Source organism: Mirounga angustirostris, unplaced genomic scaffold, assembly GCF_029215605.1.
Source record: "Mirounga angustirostris isolate CCGP_5_RB_7025 unplaced genomic scaffold, mMirAng1.0.hap1 SCAF_11, whole genome shotgun sequence".
Lineage (NCBI taxonomy): Eukaryota > Metazoa > Chordata > Mammalia > Carnivora > Phocidae > Mirounga > Mirounga angustirostris.
Genome location: NW_026991719.1, coordinates 110,701,271 through 110,725,740, shown reverse-complemented (window position 1 = coordinate 110,725,740; position 24,470 = coordinate 110,701,271). Strand labels below are relative to the sequence as shown.

General features: G+C 43.1%; 1 protein-coding gene across 1 annotated transcript; it reads left to right on the top strand.

Moving 5' to 3' along the window:
- The first annotated feature begins 819 nt into the window (after positions 1-819).
- MOSPD1 (motile sperm domain containing 1) lies at positions 820-24,071 on the top strand. Its single transcript, XM_045882850.3, has 6 exons — positions 820-963; positions 13,557-13,814; positions 13,925-14,000; positions 15,659-15,876; positions 20,681-20,842; positions 22,820-24,071. The coding sequence occupies exons 2-6, from the start codon at positions 13,661-13,663 to the stop codon at positions 22,849-22,851; spliced, it is 642 nt and encodes a 213-aa protein (XP_045738806.1). The 5' UTR covers positions 820-963; positions 13,557-13,660; the 3' UTR covers positions 22,852-24,071.
- Positions 24,072-24,470: the final 399 nt, after the last annotated feature.

The following is a 24,470-nucleotide window of genomic DNA, read 5'->3' as shown; positions in this document are numbered from 1 at the left end:
TGGGCCTTCTACTTGTAGGGAGGGAACGTGAAGCAGGCTGCACCTTCCTCTGCCTTTCTGAACAGCATTAACATTTAATTCTGAGTATTCCATCTTTGATGATATTTCAAGGGGCCTGTGACCATTACCGACAGTGCGGCTTCCTTTCAAGGGGGAGTATTTAGGGCAGGCAGCGCGCTCCCTGGCCCCACTGTCTTCCAGGGAGGCCTGGTTTATTGCGTTAGGGTATGGGGTGCATCAGAAAAGGATTACGGAGGACCTTCTATCCCATGCCCAGGGATTGTGGGCACCTTCTGAGACACTGGAAGGTTTTAAGCAGAAAAGTAACAGGTCCCCTGTACATCTTAGATAAATCCCTCTGGTTGCCGTCTGGGAGATGGTGTGGGCAAAGGCAAGCGTGGAAGCAGAGAGCCCAACCAGGAGGCTACTGCGGAGCTCCAAGCAAAAAAGGTCATGGGGTCTACACAGAGCCTGTAGCACCGAGGACGGAGTGGAGAAAGGGGCTTGATGAGATGGGCGGTAGAAATCAACTGGCCTTGGGTACTCACTGTGTGTATGTGTGTGCGCGTGTGCGCGCGCCTGGGGAATCAAGGGTGACCGCCCGACAAGTGCAAAGGGAGATGACCCTCACGAAGGGTCTCCGGTCTCCTCAAGGGGCGGCGGGAGGGGAGGGGAGGGGAGGGAGAGGTGCGGGACAGCAGGAAGAGAAGTTTAGAGCACTGCGAAGGAACAAACCCGAGAAGCCAGGTGGCGGTAAAGAGGCTCCGCCCCCGCCCCGGCCCCGCCCCCGGCTCCACCCCCTCCGCCTCTTCCCACCCACCCCCAACCGCAGCTCATCCTCGAGGGCGGAGAGAGGTGGCATTTGAGTCCTCCGGTATCCCAGCAGGCAGTGCAGCCTAGAGACGCTGACAAAGGAGCGGAGCGGCAGTCGCAGCTGCTTTCCGAGGAGCCGGGGTTGCCGAGGTGAGAGTCCCCCCCGCCGTCCCGTCACCCACTTCCTCCGACTTCGGGAAGACGTGGAAGTTACGTTGCCGAGAGGCCCCGCGCACAGAATGAGCCGTCCCCAGCCCCCGAGCTTGGCTCTGTGGCTGACGGCGGGGCTCGGCGGCGCCGGGCTGCGGGTGGGAGGTGGGGAGCGGGCACATGGAGCCCTTTCTGCCCCATCTCTGACTGTCAGCTGCCCCGCCGCCCGCGGAGCCCGGCCCCAGGGTCCGGCCGGCCCGCGCGTGCCTTTCCCGTGCCCGGGCGGAGGCAGCGGGCTCGGGTTCCTCCCGGTGCCCGCCCGGCAGAGTTCGGTCGCCCCGGGGATGAGACTCCAGGGACAGCTCTTTGGCGGATGTGGCGAGGAGGGCTAGGGAAGGGAGGCTGACTCCCCATTCGGGGTGACACCGTCCTCGCCCTAACTCCTCCTTCCCCCAACCCAGCCGGTCCCCCCCTCGGCGAGCAACTGGAAGGAGATCGGCGGGGCTGGAACGAGGCGTCCCGGGATGGCTGGAGGGAGGTGAAAGTGGGGTGGCGAGGCAGAGAGGGAGAGCGAACGCCTTCGCGGAATAGTGGCGGGGGGTGGCGGGGGTACGTGGCCTGCATCCGTCCCCCTTCCTGGACCTCCGCACGGATCCTGATGGTTGCACCAGCTGCTCGGCTGTAAACAGGCTCACATGACCGGTTTCACATGGAGCCGGCCGGTGTGGGGATGAAGGCTGGAAAGGCTGGGCCCCAATCAGGTGGAGCTTCAGTCCTAGGACGGACCGTTTCAGACTCCCTCTCCTGCCCTCCAGTCCTTATTCAGTGTTCTGCAGTTTCCCCTTTGGGTAAAGTAACTGACAGTCTGCCCTCTCGGGACTGGAGTTGCTTTTCTGCCCCAGTAGAAGCCAAGAGACCTCACCTCGGGGAGTGAGAGGGCAAAATACTAAATGAAAGCGGTCCCGTTTTTTTTTTGTTTGTTTTTTTTTGACCGTTGAGGGAAATAAAGAGATGGACGCAGACCTGGAAAATGGGATCCTTCGGATCTTGCCTAAAAAAGCAGTCCTGTTCTATCGGAATGCATTGCGTTCTTAATGTGAATTCCAGAGAGAAGGGGGAAAGTCTCCTGTTTCAGCCAGGGCACACCTGGAATTTAATATATTCTTGCTGATGGAAATCTTGTCCATGTTTCCTTTAAGTGCTTGGAAATCTGCCTATAAAATGCTATATACAGGATATTGACCAGGGAATGGACACCAACTTCTAGATTACATATATATGTGGTAGAAAGCAGTGGGAAGTTTGGAAAACAGGAAGAGGGGCCAAATGTGCCTTTCAAGTTGTTCACATCTACATACCCGAACAGGATACAAGATTAAACTAGTTTCTGAAGCATTTCTGGAATTCTCAAAATACAAGGTTTACTCAAATACCAGGATATTTGAAAATATGGAGTTTCTCAAATCTGTAAGGGGTAGTGGTGATAGATTCCCTTTACATGCAATATATAATTAGATGTAATGGGCAATATTCAGTATAAAGTTACCTTTGTAGGTGAAGACCGAAAACAGAACAAATAGCTTATAAAATAATGCATGTTTCTTCCCCTGAACTGTTCATGGACATTTTCTTCCCCAATTTTTTATTTTTAATGGTTTTCTCCTGAAGCTTTGACATTTAATTCTCTCTCTCTCTTTTTTTTTTTGTGTGTGAGAGGGTGGGGGCAGAGGCAGAGGGAGAGAAAATCTTAAAGCAGGCTCCACACCCAGCATGGAGCCCGAGGTGGGGCTTGATCTCAGGACCCTGAGATCATGACCTGAGCCGAAAATCAAGAGTCAGACGCTTAGCCAACTGAGCCACCCAGGTGCCCCTTAACTCTAATTTCTGAAACAATTAAGAAACTACAAGAAAAGCTTCCCCATCCTCTAATAGCCCAATAAAGTAATTTGCTACTCTTCTTTTTCTGTTTTTAAAATGTTTAAGATGAAAATAGGCATTTTACACATCGTCTAAAATTTAAATGGGCAGATCGATGTTGCTCTGAATCTTGTTTTGCCACCTTGTAGTATTGTAGAGAATCTTGCCCTACAATAAATAGATGAAGTGATTTACTCTTTGAGGCCTTCTGTTTCCTCACCTGTAATATCAAAGTTTTGTTTTAATCTCCAGGGTCCCTTATGGCTCTCAAATTCCATAACATAGTGCAGTTTTTGATTGGGAACTACTCTTGGACAAAATAAGATGGTCAAATAAGCCAAGTTATTGGTATCAGCTGGAAGAACATGCAGTCCATAACAAGAGCTATCCAGAGTCCTAAAGAAATAGGGATTGTGCTCTGCAAAATTCTCATTAGCCATAAATCAGCCATATGGGTTGACCTGGACCCCTCTCTCCTCTCCGTCAGGAAATTGAAGATTGCTTCAGCTAAATCCTGCCTGCAGAATTAGAAAGAACAGTTCACACCCGACTTTCATGACCTTTAGGGCATTGTACAGCGTGATTCTTTCATTCATCCCAGCTTCTTCCAGAATTAAGTGGGCCATGTGATCAGTGATGAAGTTAGGATGAAAAGAAGGCTCTAGCAGGGTCTCACCTTGGCAGTGCCTTGGTTAGATAGATCCCCAGAACCAATGGCCTTTTTCAGCTTTGCAGCGTTTGAGATTTAATTTTGCCAGCACATCCCCAAATTGGCAGTCTCAAGGACTGATTCACGCTAACCAGACTTACAAAAGATTTTTATGTTAATATATGAACGCCAGTTGACTACCCGTGAGAAGTCGAACTGCCAAGCTGAACAAGACGACTCGTGGATAAGCCCGGGTACCCTTTGCTTTTGATGCTACGGAAACACAGACATTGTGCTCCATCTCCCCCCTTTTTCTAGGGACTGTGTGGAACACTCCTTTCTTAAAACACCTAGTGGTTGATACCGTCGACAAGGTTACAGCTTTTATGTGAAAACCCTTGCAGTCACACCTTCGTATGGATATATCCTAGTCACCTGATTGAATCTGGGCCACCTGTAAGACATCTCTCAAATCGGTTTGCTCTCCATTCCTCCTGCCTTCATCTAGGCCCTCACTTCATGCCACGTTGATTCAAGGGTGACTTGGTTTTTCCTGTAACTCCTCTGGAGTCCGCCGTTGTGCTTAACTGGTCAGCGGCAACCAGATTCCTACTCCAGATCTTATCCAGTCCGTTCTCCGCTTAAGACCCTTCAGAGGGGGCGCCTGGGTGGCTCAGTAGGTTAAGCGTCTGCCTTTGGCTCGGGTCATGGTCCCAGAGTCCTGGGATTGAGCCCCGCATCCGGCTCCCTGCTCAGCCAGGAGCCTGCTTCTCCCTCTCCCTCTCCCACTCCCCCTGCTTGTGTTCTCTCTCTAGCTGTCTCTCTCTCTGTGTCAAGTAAATAAACAAAAATCTTAAAAAAAAAAAGACCCTTCAGAGGTTTCCCATCACCCGAAGCAGTGGTTCTCAAAGTGCAGTATGCATTCGAATCATCCGGAGGGCGTGTGAAAACAAAGGTGACTGGGCCCCAACCCCAGGATTTCTGGGGCAGCAGGTCTGGCCTGGGACCCAAGAATTGGCTTTTCTAGCAAGTTCCCCAGGTGAAGCTGCTGCTGCTGGTCCGGTACCACATTTTGAGAACCACTGGCCCCCAGAAGCAAGTCTCACCCCCCGAACTTGGCTTACAGGAGTTTTCACCATCTCCCGCCACTCCTCCATACAGGCTATTTTTTAACCATGTGCTCTGCCAAAGCTCATCTTAACAGTCCCTTTCATGCTTCTACACATCTTCTTCCTGGAATTCACCCCCCTCTCCACTCCTACTGCAAACTCCTATTTAAGGCAGCCTGGCACTTTCTTTATGCTCCTAGAGCTTTTTTATCTACCAGCATTTTAACACTTGTCACATCATATCCTAATTACCATGTATATCTGTTTTTCCTGCTAGACTGAATTTTTCAAGGGCTGAGACAATGTTTTCATCTTTTCTCCATATTCCTCAGCACAGGGCCTAGCACATAATAAGTGCTCAGTTAATGTTCCATGAATGAACTTGTGATTCTAAAACTCTGGAGAGGTCCATAGGTAGCAACATATGTATTTTTTTTTTTTTTTTTTAAAGATTTTGTCAGAGAGCACAAGCAGGGGGAGCGGCAGGCGGAGGGAGAAGCAGGCTCCCCGCTGAGCAGGGAGACTGACATGAGGCTCGATCCCAGGACCCCGGGATCATGACCTGAGCCAAAGGCGGATGCTTAACCGACTGAGCCACCCAGGCGCCCCACAACATGTGTATTTCATATAATGAGTTATACGGATTTTGCTTTGAGAATCGCACATCTTGAAATACCTGAAGACACTGAGATATTGTAAAACAAAGATGGGAAATAAGTAGTTTTAAGAAAAATGTTTTTAAAACTGATGCTGCTAGAGGGCATCCTTATTTTTTTTTAAATCTTAAAATGTACTCTAGTCAACTTTTCCATCTTGAATAGATAATAGCCTGTCATCACATTATTTATAGCAGTTCAGTCCCATTGGTAAGACATCACATTACACGAAAAACCTAGAGGGGCGCCTGGGTGGCTCAGTTGGTTAAGCGACTGCCTTCGGCTCAGGTCATGATCCTGGAGTCCCGGGATCGAGTCCTGCATCGGGCTCCCTGCTTGGCAGGGAGTCTGCTTCTCCCTCTGACCCTCCTCCCTCTCATGCTCTCTGTCTCTCATTCTCTCTCTCTCAAATAAATAAATAAAATCTTTAAAAAAAAAACCAAAACCTAGAAAATGTATAGAAACCAAATGGCCTAATATTGCACAATGAACGATTGAACCTATAAAGTGGACATTAGAACATGGCTTGCGAAAGACTTTTTTTTTTTTTTGAAGATTTATTTATTTGACAGGGACAGCGAGAGAGGGAACACAAGCAGGGGGAATGGGAGAGGGAGAAGCAGGCTCCCCGCTGAGCAGGGAGCCCGATGTGGGGCTCCATCCCAGGACCCCGGGATCATGACCTGAGCCAAAGGCAGACGCTTAACCAACTGAGCCACCCAGGCGTCCCCGAAACACTTGACTTTAGGAATATACCAGCCATTAAAAATCCTGATAGACAATACTGGAGATTTAAAGAAGAAGAGAGTAGAGCTGATGAAATGGGAAGGAAAAGAGAGGTTTGAATAACAGTGAGACTAAAGCAGAAGAACTTAATTGCTCTTAACTGTTTAGAATTTCGCTGGCCATTGGCAGACCACACCAAGTATGGAGGAAGGAGATAGATAGTCTTTGTGCCCAGATAAAAGGGAGCTGGCCTAGAGGTGGAGCTGGGAACCCTAATCAGAGTAAAGACGAGAAGCAGGAAGAGGCCATAAGGAGCTGGTGCACTGTGGCCCAGCAGATGGGTTTCTGGGGAATCTGGACTTGGGATAATCCTTAGCTGTTTCGAAGCTTGAAACCGATTCAGCACAGGAATCCCCAAGGACTGCTTATTTCATTTGATTTTCTCGCAGCCTCCTCTTTCCAAAAAAAAGGGGGGGAGGGTAAATGACAGTATGCTTTTAAAGTGGTTTCTGTTTTAAATCTCCATTTTGAATCTGTGGTGAGCAAAGGTATTGAAACTCTCATTTATCTGAGTCTGATCTTTTCCTTCTTGTCAATCTAAAGTGAGGAAAACAGAAAATGATCACACTTTAGGGTACTGGTCTCCCTGGACTGATGGTGGAAAGTGTGAGGACTTCATGTGTTTAGGTGAGTGTGTGTGTGTGTGTGTGTGAGAGAGAGAGAGAGTAGTTTGCAAACTGGTCACAAGGTGGTGTACACACATAAGGTTTTCTTTCCAAATTTCATTCACGATTGCATTTCTGTGCCTTTGGTACAGAGGGCAAGGACAAGGCAGCTCCCGAGTCACCAGCTGCACTGCTTCCCTGTGAGGTCGGGGCCACCTTGGAGCCTAGTTGGGCACTGAGGAGCCAGGGCTAATGACGAGAGGGAAACGGGGAGGGGTGGGGAGAGGCAGCTGGGAGTGTGGATTCTCTGTTCTCCACTTACCCCAACCCACGGTAAGCAGCTGCCACAGATTGGCTGTTCTTTTAAGTGGGATCCTTTCCCTGTCTTTTATGGACAAAGTGTGTTCAGCCATGAGGAAGAGGAATGCCCTTGATGGAGGAAACCGTTATTAGTAAACACCTGTAGGCAAGCTGATAAGTTCAGTATCTGCTAAATGCCTAACACCGAGCTTGGGTCTATGTAGGATGAGGAAAAACAACAAAAACCCCACAGAAAGACAATATGGCATTATGCTCGAAGTCTGGGGAGTCCAAATTAACCCACACAAAACAAATGTCAGAATATTCAATCAATACAATAAGTGCATTAAAAGGTAATAAAATCAGTGAGATCATATAGGTCAGAGAAGTAGAGGAAGAACACAAAGGGGAAATTTGAAGGCACCTTTGAAGAATGAGGAACATTTTGGTGTCCAGAGAGGTAGACTACAGAATAAACCTTGGTTACTAATGCTCTCATGGATAGTTACCGACAGCCATAGGTCTTGTTTCATAATCAGGAAAAGCAAGCATGCCCAGCTTAGTAAATGAAACTGTCTCTCAGCTGTTTATCTTTATAAAACTGAAAAGGAAACACATGTATCAAGACTTGAATTTTGGATCATCCTTTGAGACCTCTTCTGGAGAAGCAGGGAACTTTCTGGAGATGAGGGCATGTGTGACAATGTGACAGTGAGCATCAGAGGCAGGACTTTTGAAACGAGACACAGAGATGGAACCGTTTAGGAAAGTGTGAGTCTGGAGACCAGAGGTCTGTCACCAGCACCTTGTGTGACCTTGGGTAAGTCCTTTATGCTGGGCCTGCTTTCCTCAGAGGTAAAATGAGAAGGGCTGGGAGCTCACACTCTTTGACTTTGTGTGTGTTTGACTTTTGGAAAGCAACCTCATAAACCGATTTGGAGTCAGGTTTTACCGGCTTAGTATATAATCTTTCCCCAGAATTTTTGCACTTTATCATTTTGCAGTATGGACGGGAGCAAAGAGAAAGTGTTAGTTGCCGGAAAACCATCAATTAGAGGCAGGTGTTCTGCTTCGTTATGTTTGTTGGCCGAATCACTGATATTGCTCTGGTGACCTGGTGCTAATTCCCCCCTAATTTCCATTGGTCAGAGTTCAGGAGGCAATTTATATCTTAGCCAAGATAAGTGAGAAATGGGAACAAGGATACAAAAAGAAAGAATAAACTGCTAAAAACAGATGAGACACTTCTTAAACAGTGATCGGGGGATAGACAGCCTATTTATTGACAATTCCTGGGGAAAAGCGTTCATATTCAACTCGTCAAGAGAAAGCTTCAAAATGAAAAGAATAAGAATTCTCCTAAACCATTATGTAAAGCCAGCGAAATTTCTACTCTTGTTGTGCCAACGAACTTCCCCTTAAGGTTGGAAGAGTTTAGTGCTTGTTCTGTGTGGTTAATTTTGACTTCCCAGTCAGATTTATAAACCGTGTCATACTCCTTTATAACAAAAAGTTGCACATTTCCCTCAGTTTGCAAGCCCTCTTAAGCCTTTGTTTTTCTCACTGGCATGAGCTTCTGTTGCGTCTAAAATGATTTTAAAGAATTGAAATCCTGGCATTTAACACATTGTTTCAGGCTCTCCATCTTATTAAAAGATCATGAATTGGAAAATGCAATTAACAGAGATTTTTCACACATTGTTTCTAAATTCCTTCTTGAGTTTCAAAACTGGCACCTTTTCCAAATTAGGCCCTGGAGGAGTTGTTTAATTTGACTTAAACACACACACACACACACACACAAGCTTTTGAATAGGTGTTCATAGGGTTCAGAATTCAAAAGATAGAAGATGGAAAAAGGTATCCAGAGGAAACCGCCCTTCCACCCCTGTCCCTAGCTGCTCAGGTAGTTTCTCCAGGGGCAGCCCTGGCCATCCTTCCAAAGATCTTTTACCCGGAGCGGGGAGACCTCCCTCTCCCACACAGATGGTGTGGAGGTATGGACTGACCGTCAAGTTCGGTGTTAAGTGAGAAAAGCAAGGTACAATGCATTGCTTTGCATTGTACAAAGCAGGGGGGGTGGGAGAGGGAGAAGCAGGCCTCCCGCGGAGCAGGGAGCCCAATGCGGGGCTTGATCCCAGGACCCTGGGAACATGACCTGAGCCGAAGGCACTTAACACTGAATTTGACGGTCAGCCCATACCTCCATGACACAGAGGGCTTCCTCTTTCTTCTTGGCGGCTTCCTGGCCTCCCAGCAAATGGCTGTATCATACTTTATCTCATGACCCACCCCCCCCCCCCTTAAGGGACGGTTGGGCTCTTTCCATCTTTGACTATTGACAACAACAGCTAACCCTTGTCGAGTGCCGAGCTTTGTTCTGTGTGCCTCCCATAAATCATTTTATTTACTCCTCAGTACTGAGGATTAAAACACGTCCACGTACATGGTTTCGCACAAGAGGAATATTTATGCCGGCTGAATTCCTAGAAGTAGAATCTCTAGATCGGAGGACGTGTGTGTTTACTTGTGGCAGGGAGAGTCCGTCGGCCAGTTTATATCGCTGTCAGCAACGTTAGGAACATGCCTGGATGCTCCGTGCTATCAAACTTGTTGTCTTTCGACAGTCTGGCAAGTAATAACGTGTATTTCGGTGTAGCTTTAGTTTGTATTTCTCTTGTGAGTGAGGTTCCACCTCCCCTGGGAAGTTAAAAAACAGTTGGTCCTTTTCTATAAAATATTGCAGCATTTGCTCATTTTTATGGTGAGTGCTTTTTCATAATAATTGGTATTTCCTCTACATCTAGTAGGGAAATCAGACCTGGCCTATGACTGGAAAAGTTTCTTTGGCTTTGCATAGACTTTTTTTTTTTTTTTAAAGATTTTATTTATTTATTGGATAGACAGTGAGAGAGGGAACACAAGCAGGGGGAGTGGGAGAGGGAGAAGCAGGCCTCCCGCGGAGCAGGGAGCCCAATGCGGGGCTTGATCCCAGGACCCTGGGAACATGACCTGAGCCGAAGGCAGACGCTCAACGACTGAGCCACCCAGGCGCCCCTAGACTTTTTTTTTTTTTGCCATGCAGTGTTTTAAGAGTTTTTCGATAGTCGAGTTTATCAATATTTTTTGGCTTCTGGTTGCTCAGATTAGAAAAGAAAAAAAGACTTCCCATGGTTTCTAGTGTTTTACAGTTTTCTTTTTCTACATTTAAAACTTGGATCCATTTGAATTTACCGTGATAAAGTTTTGGAATTTTGTAAGGAATAAGGGATAAATTCAACTTTTTTTTTCCCCTAGGTGGATACCCGGTTTTGCCAACATTTATTGACTAAACTGTTTTCCAGAAATCAGAGATGCCATGCCACCTTTTTTTTTATTTTTTAATTTTTTCTTTTAAGATTTTTAAATTTATTCATTCAAGACACAGAGATACAGAGAGAGAGAATATGAGCAGGGGGAGAAGCAGAAGAAGGGGGAGAAGCAGGCCCCCCGCTGAGCAGGGAGCCCGACGCGGGGCTCGATCCCAGGACCCTGGGATCATGACCTGAGCCGAAGGCAGATGCTTAACCATCTGAGCCACCCAGGTGCCCCACCATGCCACCTTTTTATCCTAAGCTAAATTCTCATCCTTTTTTTTTTTTTTTTAAAGATTTTATTTATTTATTTGAGAGAGAGAGAGAGAGAGCACAAGCGGGGAGGAGGATCAGAGGAAGAGGGAGAAGCTGAGCAGGGAGCCTGTCGATCCCAGGACCCTGGGATCATGACCTGAGCCAAAGGCAGATGCTTAACCGACTGAGCCACCCAGGGGCTCCTAAATTCTCATCCTAACAACGTTTTAGAATGAGATGTTGAATACTATTTAGTGATGGCAAACTCGGATGTTGTGTTTCTGATAGCCAAGCTCACTAAGAAAGTAATAGAGCTAATTATTTTCTGTTGGAAAAAATATACCAAACTTCTGAGAGCACATTAGCCAAATAGAAATGTGTATGGCCCTTAGCAAAAGAAAGAAATATATGGCAAATAAAAACTCAAAATTAGAATGATTTCATCGGATGCTGTTCAGAATAATCTTAGTTTTATTGTATTACAGTGGAGAGTTAGTTAGCTGGAGTGGAAATGCTGAACTGTAGGCGGGAGGCCTGCCGACAGTATCTGTCTCTGTCTCTTCCTAATTTAATAACAGCAGCAAACACTTAGAACATTGCCTGGCCTACAGTAAGTGCTAAAAGCATTGCATGTCTTAATTAATTCAGTATATGTAATTAATAAAAAGTTTGTAATCTGTTATGAATGATACACATATTACATGTTATTACTAATAAAAATGTCAGTAGGCCCTTTCAAAAAAAATAGGCCCTTTGGAAATTTAAAAAAAAAAAACCCCAAAACCCAACCCTGTCATGAGCTACATGCACGCTGTAAAATACACAGATAGGAAGTAGTATGATGATCTGGGACAGCTTGTGGATTATGATCTTCCTAGCGTTTTCCCTCACCTTCAGATTTCTGTGCCTTGGCATATGCTGTCCCCTAGGTCAGAATGCCCTTCCTACCAGTGCCCCCCCCGACACAGAAGTATATGCCTTTCTTTTTTTCTTTTTAAGATTTTATTTATTTGAGAGAGACAGCGCCAGCGAGCATGAGCGGGGGTGGGGGGGTAGAATGGGCGGTGGGGAGAAGCAGACTCCCCGCTGAGCAGGGAGCCCGATGCGGTCGGTCCTCGGCCTCGATCCCAGGACTCTGGGATCATGTCCTGAGCCAAAGGCAGACGCTTAACCATCTGAGCCACCCGGACGCTCCTGCCTTTTTTTTTTTCTTTAGAGACTACCTCAAATGACCTCTCCTTGCCTCTCTTCCAGGTAGAATTCATGTAATCTAATTCCTTAGCACTTTATATATATATATAGTGCTATGCATTATAATAGAGGTAGCTTAAATACTGTTTTGTCCCTTAGATTTGAGTCTTTTTTTTTTTTTTAAAGATTTTATTTATTATTTAGAGAGCACAAGCAGGGGGAGAGGGAGAGAGAGCATCTCAAGCGGACTCCATACTGAGCACGGAGCCCGACGCGGGGCTCGATCCCATGACCATGAGATCTGGACCTGAGTCAAAACCAAGAGTTGGTTACTCAACCAATTCCGCCACCCAGGTGCCCCGCAATTTGAGTCTTTTGAGGGCAGGGCCTGTGCATTATTCATCTTTGTATCTCTGCACAGCTCCTGACACAGTTCCTGCCTTATAACAGGTGTTCAGCTGAAAGAAAATAAAAATTTGCATACATGATTATACAGTATCTCATTTGGTAAAAGTTGGAAGGGCCTCAAGCAGAGTCAGCACACCAGCCCGGTAGCTGGTAAAACCAAACAGTTTAATCTTGTGTTATATTGCTCTTTGAAGGTGTGGGAACTTGAACACAAAGTATGAAATGGTTTATGGGCTCTTTTAAAGGTGTCATCTACAGAGTGAAAATCAGACATTTTCTGGGATCGGTATTGTTTTAGCTTTTGCATTTTCAGAAGCCACATTCTTAGGATGCTAGCTAAATAAGAATGTTGTTGATTAAAATGAGATTAGGAAATAAACAGCAACATCACACCTATCAGACAGACTTCTGCTAGCTACAACTATTCAGGACATATTCAAGAACCCCACAAGGAATCCAAAAGGTCTCTAAGTTGGAAGAAAAGGGCTCTCCTGAAGCCTGTGTACTTGACAGAACCACTTGCATGCCAGAGCCTACCGACTGACTTTGAACTTTTCATAGAAAACTCCCAAGGACTCCTTAACGAGTTTGGATTTTCGGCTTCCTTTCAAGACATTTTTGCTTGTCTTGGGTTTTTGGTAGAAAAAAAGATGAACTCTCTCACCCATGCTGCCAGAAGGCATTAACTAAGGCATTGTTGAAACGAGTGTAAAAGTAAGTCTCGTGTTTTTCTCCCATAACGCATGGAAACTTCATTTTTTATTTTTTCGCCTTTGAGAATTCTGATTAACTCACATAAAATCAGTTGTGACAATACTTAATTTGTTCTACTTCTTAAGAAATCCGAGGTTTTATTTATTTATTTTTATTATTATTATTTTTAAAGATTTTATTTATTTGACAGGGAACACAAGCAGGGGGAGTAGGAGAGGGAGAAGTAGGCTTCCCGCCGAGCAGGGATCCCGATGCGGGGCTCAATCCCAGGACGCTGGGATCATGACCTGAGCCGAAGGCAGACGCTTAACGACTGAGCCACCCAGGCGCCCCAAGAAATCCAAGGTTTTAAAAAGAGTGATGGCCCTTTGATCTCACCTCCTTGAAAGAGGGTGATTAATTTGAGGTAGCAAGACTTCTTTATTCTAGTATTTATGTAATTTATCATAGGTTGAAATCTTGAGTGTGAAAGGAGCATGTGTAAATTTCTTTGCATAGTTTGGAACAAGCTGTGTAAGTAAGCCACGAGGAGAAGTCCAAGGGCAGCTTTAAATGGTTTGGGGACCTGTTTTAATGCAAGCTTTTTGTTGGAGGGACAGCAAATGAAAACAGGTATCATTCGATTTCCTTCTCTCTTCTTCTCTTTCTAGATTGCCAAAATGCTTTGGAGTTTTTAACTAACTGACTTAAGAAAAGTCCAAAATAGATTTGAGACTGTAAAAACAGAAGCTGCAGCAAGGGGGATTCAGTGCCAATGCATCAACAAAAAAGACAGCCAGAGTTAGTGGAAGGAAATCTTCCTGTTTTTGTGTTTCCCACGGAGCTAATATTTTATGCAGATGACCAGTCAACACATAAGCAAGTGTTGACTCTGTATAATCCCTATGAGTTTGCCTTAAAGTTCAAAGGTGAGTCTCCTAGGTCTCTTTTATGGATTGTAACTAGTCCCTGCTAATTGTTTACTTGTAGAAACTAATTTTTAAAAAACACTAATGGCCATTGTGACTTTTTCTTTCAGTTTTGTGTACTACTCCAAATAAGTATGTTGTCGCTGATGCTGCAGGTGCAGTAAAGCCTCAGTGTTGTGTGGATATGTAAGTCAAAATCCCTTCCCGGTAACATGTTTTAAGTGTGTTAATATTTATGTGTTTAATTTGAAAAGGATCTCGTCTTGAAGCATTTACTACATTTTGAATTTTTGCTGGGAGTTGTAGTTTCTCACAATTCTTTTTTAAATTTTATTTATTGTTTTTTAAAGGTTATTTATTTGAGAGAGAGAGTGAGAGTGAGCGCACATGAGTGGGGGTGGGGGTGGGGGGTGGGGGGTGGGTGGGCGGCGGGGGCAGAGGGAGAAGCAGACCCTGAGATAGATCATGACCTGAGCGGAAGGCAGATGATTAGCCGACTGAGCCACCCAGGCGTCCCGATCCCTCACAATTCTTAAGAAGCCCTTAAGATTCTAAACAGGTCGACCAAATCCTTAGTAATATTTCACGATGCTGGAGCTGATGTGTGTGTTAATATTTCCGTGAACATCTCCTCAACTGTTGTGCTTGTTATAGCGGGGTCACTTATGAAGGTCAAGTTCTAACTCATTCCTTTAAATTTCTCTAGCTATAATGGAATTTAGCTTTCTTTGGAACATCCTATTATAGGGACATTTGGGAAACTAGTAATACTACATTCACAGAACAATGGTAATATAAATTCATCTGAAATGATTCACCTAATAAGCCTGGAAGTTAATCTCTTCAAACAGGAAGCAAGTGTGTAGCTACTCATCTGTAAAAGGTTATCTGAGTTCTTCCAGATAATTTTGTCAGAAATTAAGTGTCAGATAGATGATTGTTTGTTCAAGCTGTTCATATGTAATTTTCACTTTAGAGCTAGTGGTGACCAGATGGAGCCATTGACCAGCTCTTAATTTAAGCTACCAAGTAAACTGTATTTGTTTAAACCTTCCATGAGAATGAGAAGCAGAAGTTTTTTCTTCTGAATATGTTTTCATCCTCCCATATCCATAAAATGATGTATCTTTTGAGGACGTGTTTTCACAGGTTTTGTTTGATTTTCATTCAGTACACAGTAAGCAAGGACTATTCCAAAGAAATGTAGTCTCTTGCCAAAGAAATGTGTTATCTTTGACCTAATTGGTTTATGTTCTCTATTAAGAACGAAGATAAATGGAATTGTAGATCGCTCTTGTAAAATTGCAAGTGCTTTATACTCTTTTCAGAGGAAGACAGAAGTGTATTGTTAGCCTTCTGTTGCATTGGTCATACTGGTTACTTATTCAATTGCTTGTTTTTACCTTTGTGCACGGACTTTCAGTTTTGAGTCTAGGTGAGGTTTGTTACTTGCACAGTAAATAAGCGGCAGTAGAAACCCACGAGACTTTGGTGAGGAACAAAGTATTTCATATGTCCTATTCAGTAACTACGGCTGCCCGCAGATCTCAAGGGGGAAAAATGTCCTTGCTAAAAGGAATTTCCTTTACCTATCGTTCTTTTACTTCAGACTTTTATTCGGTGTTGTAGAGTATGTGTTTTCATCAAATATTTTAGAATCACCCATTTCCTTTTGGGTTATGCTGTGGCTTTTTTTTTTTTTTTTTTTAAGCATCATTAGCAACTTTCTGTATTTGAACATTTGGTTACAGTTAGTTAATGTTCTCCTGTATGAAATCTCAGGCTGAATTCTGTTTGACAGGCCCCCAGAAACCTAAACAGCATTTATTTTTTAATGTTTTCAGTGTGATTCGTCATAGAGATGTTCAATCCTGTCACTATGGCGTAAAAGACAAGTTCCGCTTTCAAGTTTCCGAGCAAAGCCAGAGGAAGGCTTTAGGAAGGAAAGAGGTTGTGGCTATTCTTCTCCCATCTGCAAAAGAACAACAAAAGGAAGAAGAGGAAAAAAGGATAAAGGAACATTTAACCGAAAGTTTATTTTTTGAGCAGTCCTTTCAACCAGGTAGTTTTGGGGTTGCTTTTAAAGCCCGTTGGCGCTCTTAACGCATTTCTAACTGGAAAAAGTCATCAGGGAGCTAAGAATCATTACTAGAAAAATGATCTGCCACTTTCCACCTAATTAACTACTTCAGAACGGAACCGAACTAGAGATCAGGTACCGAAAAATCGAGCAAGAGGCCTAGAGCTGGACTTGAAATGAGGAGAGAAGCTCTTGGCTGCCGAGGCTGTAAGGAGAGGCCGAGTGTTGCTATCGCCTCTGAAATGTGTCGACCCGAGAATGCAGCCCCCCTGTACTTTCGAAGGCTAGCACAATTTGGCAATTATATACTTTTGTTTCTGTGACTTTCCCGTATCCTTTCTCATTTAATTAGTTCGAAGAAGGAGAGAGATTGTGTTTGGCAATAGGCCAAGCTTGGTGCGCTGTTCATATTATTTTGAAAAAAAAAAAAATCTCATTAAAGTTGAAGTTAATTAAACTAAGTAGATTATAATATCCCCTGTGGGCTATTAATTGAATCCCTCTCCATTCCTCATTTCCTTCCAGCTTAGATATTCAGAAGTGTTATGATATATTCTTTCAACATTGACACTATCCTCATATTCAACTCTTTGGACGTCATTCTTCCTCCCTCTTAACGTCTCATTATCTCCTTCCAACCCCATTATAAGAGGAGGAAGATAAAATTTTCCATAGAAAAACATGGAAACTTTTTGATAGTGATATATGAATGTGATAGCAGCTGTCCTTGAAATTGCAACATTGTCTATGAGGAATTAAAAACAAATCTACTTGTCATTACATTAATTCACAGGTCCCTATCAGTTTGTTCATCTTAGAGCTTAGAGTGTTTATTTGGATAACACAGGGAGTAATGCCTCTTTGATTTACTGTGGGCAAGAGTCTTCTCCATCCATGTACGGAGTGCCCAGGTTTTCTGGTGACACCGAGACTAGGGACTAGGTAGAAGCCAGTAGATTGCTTCTTCTCAGCAACTGTTATTGACCGATAGGACCAGATTTTGATCTTTCGAAGCTGAAAGAGAGCCTCTGGTAAATGTCACTTTGATCTCCGATCAGTATTGTGAAGTTGGCTTATACATGTTTATGGTAATGCAAGATTCCCCCTTGGAGATACCTCCTCTAGAATAAGAAAAGTCATATAATGACTATTTGGTTTTTGATGTTCAATTCATAATTTAAAGGAAAATGGCCATCGGCTCATTTCTGTATTTAACAGACCAGTTTAATAGCCCCCCCCCCAAATAATAAGGATTAAAAGTTTTATATTTTTTCCCTTTATTTTAAAACTTGCTAGAATTCAGGTGAAAATCATCCTAAAAGGCTAAATAATTACAGTGTGTATTAATTGAGCATTTTATTCTTATTTTCCCTGGACAGTGAACCTTTGGTATCTGAAGCATATTAGAGAATTCTTCTAATTGTAAAATCAAAGTAGATAAAGAAAGGAGGTGATTTCTGTTTTGGGAAAAAAAACCTCTCTAAGCCATCCATGTCAGGAAGCGCAATGAAGACAAGCACCTTATTTGTCTAGTTAACTCTCATGTCCTCGGCCACGAGCAGAGTGCCCGGCACAGAGTAGTGTGTGCATGGGTTTCACTACGAGGGCTGGACTTCTCATCCAGTGGGGTCTGTTGGATCGGTTTGCTTTGTCTCACAAGGTTTCCATGGCTCTTGCCACTCTTCAGAGCAAGGAGCGACACCACGGTAGAGCCCTGTATGAAGTCCTGGCCGACATGTCCGGTTTGCAAGGAGTTCCCCCCACGTTCCTAATAACGTGGTAGGAAACCGAGGAAAGTTTTCTTCTTTAATAGTGTATAATGGTGCCTGATTTAGTCCATGTGGACAAAGTGATATTTTTCACTTCTGTTTATTAAATGAATAGTAAATTACATGTGGTTTCCAGTATGTAAAATTCTATGGTTTTTCATTAAGTGTCTCTGAACTAAAATGTTGAAACGAATCGAGATTGTTTGGGGGGAGGTTTGGAAATGTCATTATTTTTGCACATGTTTAGCTTAGAGAAATGACAAGTGCAGCAGTGTTGTGAGGCTCTGTGGACCAGCCGGAAAATGGTCAGAGGCTAGATCGCGAAAGATGTAGATTTTATGAATGTGTTCTTATAAGTGTATCGAAAGGCAGGAAAATGAGAAACTTCTTCTCGAGCTGATTCTACTATAAAAGACATAGCAGTAACAAATTCATAAAGGAAAACAGCACCTACAATCCCACACACTTAACAAATCTGCTTACATAAGTGTTCCGTGTTCTTTTCCAGACCTTGTCTATGTGCATAAGTACATTTATATATATATTTTTTTCATTTAACAGAAATTTCAGAGAAACCCACAAAGCATACTTGAACAAAATACCAAAGCCCAGGTGATTAAAAAGATGTTTTGAAAAGATGCAGCTGCGTCTTGGTGGGTTTGTCTTAATTACATTGCTAATGAACCGCTAGGTCTGTGCAATGTTTTGAGTCCGTGCCCTCTGGCTTAAGAAAATTAGACTCTTTATTATTGTTTATAATAATAAAAGATTGAAAGTGACCTAAAAGTCCATCAATTGGGGATTGGATTAAATTATGAATATTCATAAGATGGGATGCCAGGCAGACATTTATTTGCAAGGATCTGATAGAATGACAGATGCTTATACGTTGACATAGAATGAGGCTCATATATATATTTCGGAGAGGAAAAAACAGTTATAGAACAGTATGCATATTATGGTCTCATTTATGTTAAAAAAAATTTTTTTTTTCATGTTTATGTGGGTGTTTATAAACTCTGAAAGGATCTGTACCAAGCTGTTAACAGTGTTCTCTCTAGGAGGGTGAGACTGATCAGGAACCTTTATGTTTTCTATAGCTCTATAAAATTTTTACAACAGTCTTGTAGTATCAGAAGAAAAGCCATTTCCACTTTGAAAAATTGCAAGCATCTATGCAAATGTCTTTGGAATTTCTCTAAATACTAAGAATTCCTTGAAATTATCTTTATTGTGGGTTTTCAGCCAGTGGTGTAGTAGTCCTAAATAAATGTTTGCCTTGAAAGCTTATCTCTGCAGCAAATATAAATACAAAGATACTTCATTTACTAACTAAAAAGAAGACTTGTTTTTAGGTATTTATGCTGTTGTTTCGTCTCAAGCAATAATCACTATAAAATTTGAATTTGTTTCCACCTGTCTGGCTTTGGCAAGGCTCAATTAAACTTCGCACAACAGCTAAGGTATTAATAATTTAGAAAAGCTGCATTTAATAATAAAATGAACAGTGTTATTTCATTAATAAAACACAAGATTGTGTTGCTGTTGGCTATTCCTTTTAATGAAAGAAGGGTGGTGGGAAAAGCTCTATGACAGAATATGTTGTTACCGGGTTTCTTAAAAATATGGGTATGAATATTGCACACACACAGCAAGCACTGCTAATGTTTTTTACATTTTCTTTTATTGAAGTAAGAACACTTAACTCACAAATGTTTAAGTGTACAATACAGTATTGTTCACTGTAGGCACAATGTTGTACAGTAGAGCTCTAGAACTTACTCATCTTGCTTGCTTGAGACATTATGCCCGTGATTAGTAACTCCCATTTATTTTTTATTTTTTTTAAAGATTTTTATTTTTTTAAGATTCCATTTATTTGAGAGAGAGAGAACATGAGCAAGGAGGAGGGGGGCAGAGGCAGAGGGAGAAGCAGGCTCCCCTCTGAGCAGGGAGCCCGACGCGGGGCTCGATCCCAGGACCCCGGGATCATGACCCGAGCCGAAGGCAGACGTTTAACCGACTGAGCCACCCAGGCGCCTCAGTAGCTCCCATTTTAAACACACCCCCAATGGTAACCACCGTTCTACTCTCTGATTCTGAGTTGGACTGTGTTTTAGATACCTCATGTAAGTGCAGTCATGCAGTATTTGTCCTGCTGTGACTGGTTTATTTCATGTAGCATAATACTTGCCAGGTATTGTTTCTGCTTCCTCCTTTGCTGTAAATGGAATAGAGCAGGGGACAAGAATTTTCACGGGTAGCTTTTTTTTTTTTTAAAAAAAAGAGGGAGAGGGAGAGAGCACGAGCAGGGGGGAGAGGGGCAGAGGGAGAAGCAGAAGCAGACTGCCTGCTGAGCAGGGAGCCTGACGCAGGGTTCGATCCTAGGGCCCCGGGATCATGACAGCTGAAGGTAGACGCTTCACCGACTGAGCTGAGCCCCCCTGGGCGCCCCCACAGGTAGCTTTAAAACACTCATGTAGTGCTTTTCTGCTGCTTTTACTGTTTTCAAAAATGGTAGCAGGATGCTACAGTTATGAGGACCAAACCTGTCTACCTAAGATACTCTCAGAAGGCAGTGGGCTCCAGAATGGAGTAAGAGACACAAGCCACCCATTGGGGTACAGGAGGAAAATATCAGAACTTCAATTTCTATTTCTAGCCCATTCTTTAAAAATTCTGTTGGTATATTTTATAAACGCATACAGACGATGCATGCTTGACCACTTTCTACTCATTAGGGTGAGGCGGGGGTGGGTAAGGATGGTGACCCCTCAGTAGGAACTTACTACCTCACAATGCCGTTTCAACACTCCATTTCTGTAACGACTCAGAGACATTATGGGCTTCCAGATAAGTCCAGCAGATAACGTCCCTATGGCATGGAAATGATGGGCAAAGAGTCAGAGAAGTAAGACAAAACCAGCATCCTGGTGAGTGGTAGACCGTCTATGCGAATGAACTTCGGTCCTGGGGCATTTTTAGAAGCAAGCTCAGGAAGTGTTGTCTTTTTACAGAGAACAGAGCTGTGTCCTCGGGACCTAGCTTCCTAACTGTCTTCCTGGGAGTGGTATGCATTGCAGCTTTGATGCTTCCCACACTGGGGGATGCGGGATCGCTGGTGCCCCTCTACCTCCACTTAAGTGTGAATCAGAAGCTAGTGGCCGCTTATATCTTAGGTAAGTGCTAAGGCTGCGCGTGGGGGGGGGGGTGTGTGTCCGGAGGTGGTGGTGGTGGCCTTAGATGTGTAAGGGCCATGGGGCTGGTGCTGCTTTAAATTTTTTTTTTTTTTTAATAGAAAAACAGGTAAGATAGCTTCAAAAGCATGTGTTGAGGTAAAGTGCCTTTTAAGATTTAATGTTTTGGCTTACATTTCATTCTTTTTTATTTCCCTTTTTAAGTTGATGTAAGTCCTCTTTACACGCATGGGGGCTCAAACTCACGACCCCAAGATCGAGAGTCCCATGCTTTATTGACTAAGCCAGCCAGGCGCCTTGACGATGAGTTCTTTGTAGCTGATTGATCTGGCACCTAATGCTGTATTCAGTTGTTTTCATTTTGCTGACTTGAGATGGTATAAAACAGGTCTAAAATGTAAGATGTGTATATTGCCCCATCCAGCATTTCTACTTCTAGGAACTGATCCCAGGGAAACCCTTAGACAAAGTGCATACAGTGATAAAGGTGAACAATGCAGCCTTGTTTAACACTGTGAACCTTTCTCTTTAAACCAGTTCCCAGATTTCCGTTAAATCATTCTTTCAGTCATCCTGGCTTGAAGTCTTATAATTAGTTTAACTGAACAAACAGTTCCTCAGTCCCTGCCACGTGTCAGGGATTAGGGATCCAGTCATGGCTGTCTTCATAGTCTCCTGTCACCTCTTCCGAGAGGCCAACTCTTTCACTATTCTCTCAGTACTCCTTGGTATGCTCTCTTTTTTTTATTTTTATCTTTTTAAAGATTTTACTTATTTGACGGCGTGCACGAGCAGGGGGGACGGGCAGAGGGAGGGGGAGAAGCAGGCTCTCCGCTGAGCAGGGAGCCTGACGTGGGGCTCAATCCAGGACCCCGGGATCATGACCTGAGCCGAAGGCAGACGCTTAACCGACTGAGCCACCCAGGCGCCCCTATGCTCCCTTTAAGTTTCAAAATTGTCTTCTCAATTTGGCTTCCTGCCTTCTATCTGTGTCCCTTTTCTTCCTATTCCTGCCCCCCCAACCCGTTATTTTAACCCCCCAAATGCCCCCATTGCATTGCTGTCAGATGGATTTCCATTCTGCTTTGGTTTCACCCCCGCCACTCCCTACCCGGGAGCCGTCAAGGACTCCCCACAGCCCAGAGAAAGAAGTAGGACTCCGTAGTTGGGCATCCGAGGCTCTCCATCCTGAGACCTCTTTGAGCCAGTCTCATCCAGCTGATTGCCTGTGTAAATCCTTGATCACAGCCTGTGAGGTTAGTCCTGAAAAGCTCATCGAAGAGTCTGGTCAGCCTCTTGGTCCTCGCTTTGCCGTCCCCACACCTGAAATGCCTGCTGATCTCCTTGTTCTTTATCATTCCTGTCCATCTCTTAGGCTTATTTCAGCTTTACCTTTTGGGGCATCTTTTCTGACCTGCCCAGGTCCTACGGGATTGTTCTCCCTCTCTGTACTTTATCACTCACCACTTTTTTTTTTTTTTAACCACTTATTTAGGACTGAGCATATTCTTACATTATTAAATGTTTATGGTTTCATGTATGGAGTCTCTTCAAAAGAGACAAGCCCGGCAGGAATATTATGCTTCTGTCTCTTTGTGGTCCTAGAGCCCTGGGATACAAATAGGCTCGACCTGTTTTTGTTGATGAACTTGGCTGGCTTTACTGCTATTCTTATAGCTGATGGGACTGGATAAAGTGGGAGGTATAGTTGATGGTTAAAAAATTAGCTATGGCCAGACATTAGTGATTTAATTAAATCTATCCAGTGACTGCCCATTGCTGTAAATTGGATTTTTTCTGTATAATATCAACTAAATTCAAACTGACTTTGGATTCTTGGTAGAGTGCCTGTCTATGTGCTGTATTTTATTTACTCATTGAGATCTAAACAATTGCTTATTGAATGGAAGACTTTGTAAAATGCATGGCTTTAACTGTTCTCCAATTTTTTTCTTTCAGGTCTTATCACAATGGCTATACTTAGAACATGAGCAAGGAATTCAGTTGACTTCTGAAGTAAATTTATCTTGCAAATATGAATGTGGACTGCCTTTTATCTCTCTTTCACTCCATTAACATGCTACAAACTATTGAATGATTTACGACAATTGCAAAAGTATAATATATATTTTAAATTACTCTATAATTTTATTGGAAGGACTCCAATACATTATGTTACAGACAGCAAGGATGCTTCTGAGTGACACCTAGGAAATTATTTGAAGAAATTCTTTTTATATCTAAAGCTGTTGTGCAAAAGACTTTAACTAAAACATCTATTTTCTCATTTTTTTTTTCTAATTCACTTTGATTCTTAAGGTTATATGTCCTTCCAAGTGAAAGGCCTGAAAGAGCAAACTGACCAGCCTAAACATGAAATGACATTTATTTCCCTAACTACAAACAGCAGTGTTACTATGTAAACGATACCTTGTCCTCTGTCATTATAAACAGTTGCCATGGTGTTTTTAAAAATAAGTCTTACAGTTAATGTGTGGAGGGTAAAAAAAAAAGAAAAAGAAAAAGCATAAAGTATGGAGGAATCATGCTTATCCTGTCCTAGGATCTCCCAGAAGACCAGACATATTTAGTTCATATGGTGAACTACAGGATAGGTAGTTCTAGGGTTTTCTTTGACACTCCTAGAAGTAGCATGACTTCTCTATTTGGTCTAAGAATTTGAAAGGAAGGTAGGCATTTGTTTAGTTATTTGGTTCACCCTGGCTTTACCTCTGGATCATGCTTTATGTTAATAGGAGGAGAAAAAATCACTTTATCATTTCTTCCTAACCCCTTGCCTGACTGTCAGCAACTAGCCCGGACTGGGATTACCAGATGCCGGGTGGTGTATGTAGAGATGTTTTTCACCTTTAAACTCTAAGCCAAGTATAGGAAATCCTTGATATGTGTCTATTTTATATCAGTCACTGAGACATTTTTTAAGTTTCTATTTATTAAAACAACTTTACCAAAAAAAAAAAAAAAGTCCCCAAAGCACAAATACTTACATTTCTTTACAGCTTCTTCTGATCTTTAACATATATATGCAGTTTTAACTGTTATTGTCATAATAACTGATCTTTTGACTTAGGATTTTTATCTGAGAGCACAATGCATTGAGTCTCTTGAAAATCATCTTTCAGATCTTTTTATAGAATGAACTTCTGCACTGCTACTGTAGTCTTCCCAAGGAATATACATAACCACAAAATGTATGCCCGAGGTTGGTTTTTGCAGGAAATAGTACTTTGCTTCTAAAGTGAAAGCTTTTACATATCCTCTTTAACAGAAAATCCTCATTGTTTAACAATTTGGGAAAGCTAAATCATTAAATGGATCATGTCTGTACATTATGTAATGACTGAGAAGACAGAAATGTAATTTATTTTAAACTTTGTTAAAAAAAATTATGTTTGGAGGTTATTCTTGTTTCTCTGTCCCTTTCAAGCCCTCCCATGTATGTGTGTGTGTGCGCGCGTGTGTGTATGAGATGACACATTGTAAAGGACAAATTACTTTAAAAAAATAAATGGAAATGGAGGCCTGAGTTTCACACTGACGTACACATTTTATTCTGGTTACCGCTGAGGAACTCCGTTTTAGTCTCCTG

Excerpts from the sequence above, each read along its gene's own strand:
- MOSPD1 (XM_045882850.3), top strand. The coding sequence starts at position 13,661 with ATGCATCAACAAAAAAGACAGCCAGAGTTAGTGGAAGGAAATCTTCCT. Across the intron at positions 13,815-13,924 it reads GTTTGCCTTAAAGTTCAAAG|TTTTGTGTACTACTCCAAAT; the intron begins GTGAGTCTCCTA and ends TTTTTCTTTCAG. Across the intron at positions 14,001-15,658 it reads CCTCAGTGTTGTGTGGATAT|TGTGATTCGTCATAGAGATG; the intron begins GTAAGTCAAAAT and ends TAATGTTTTCAG.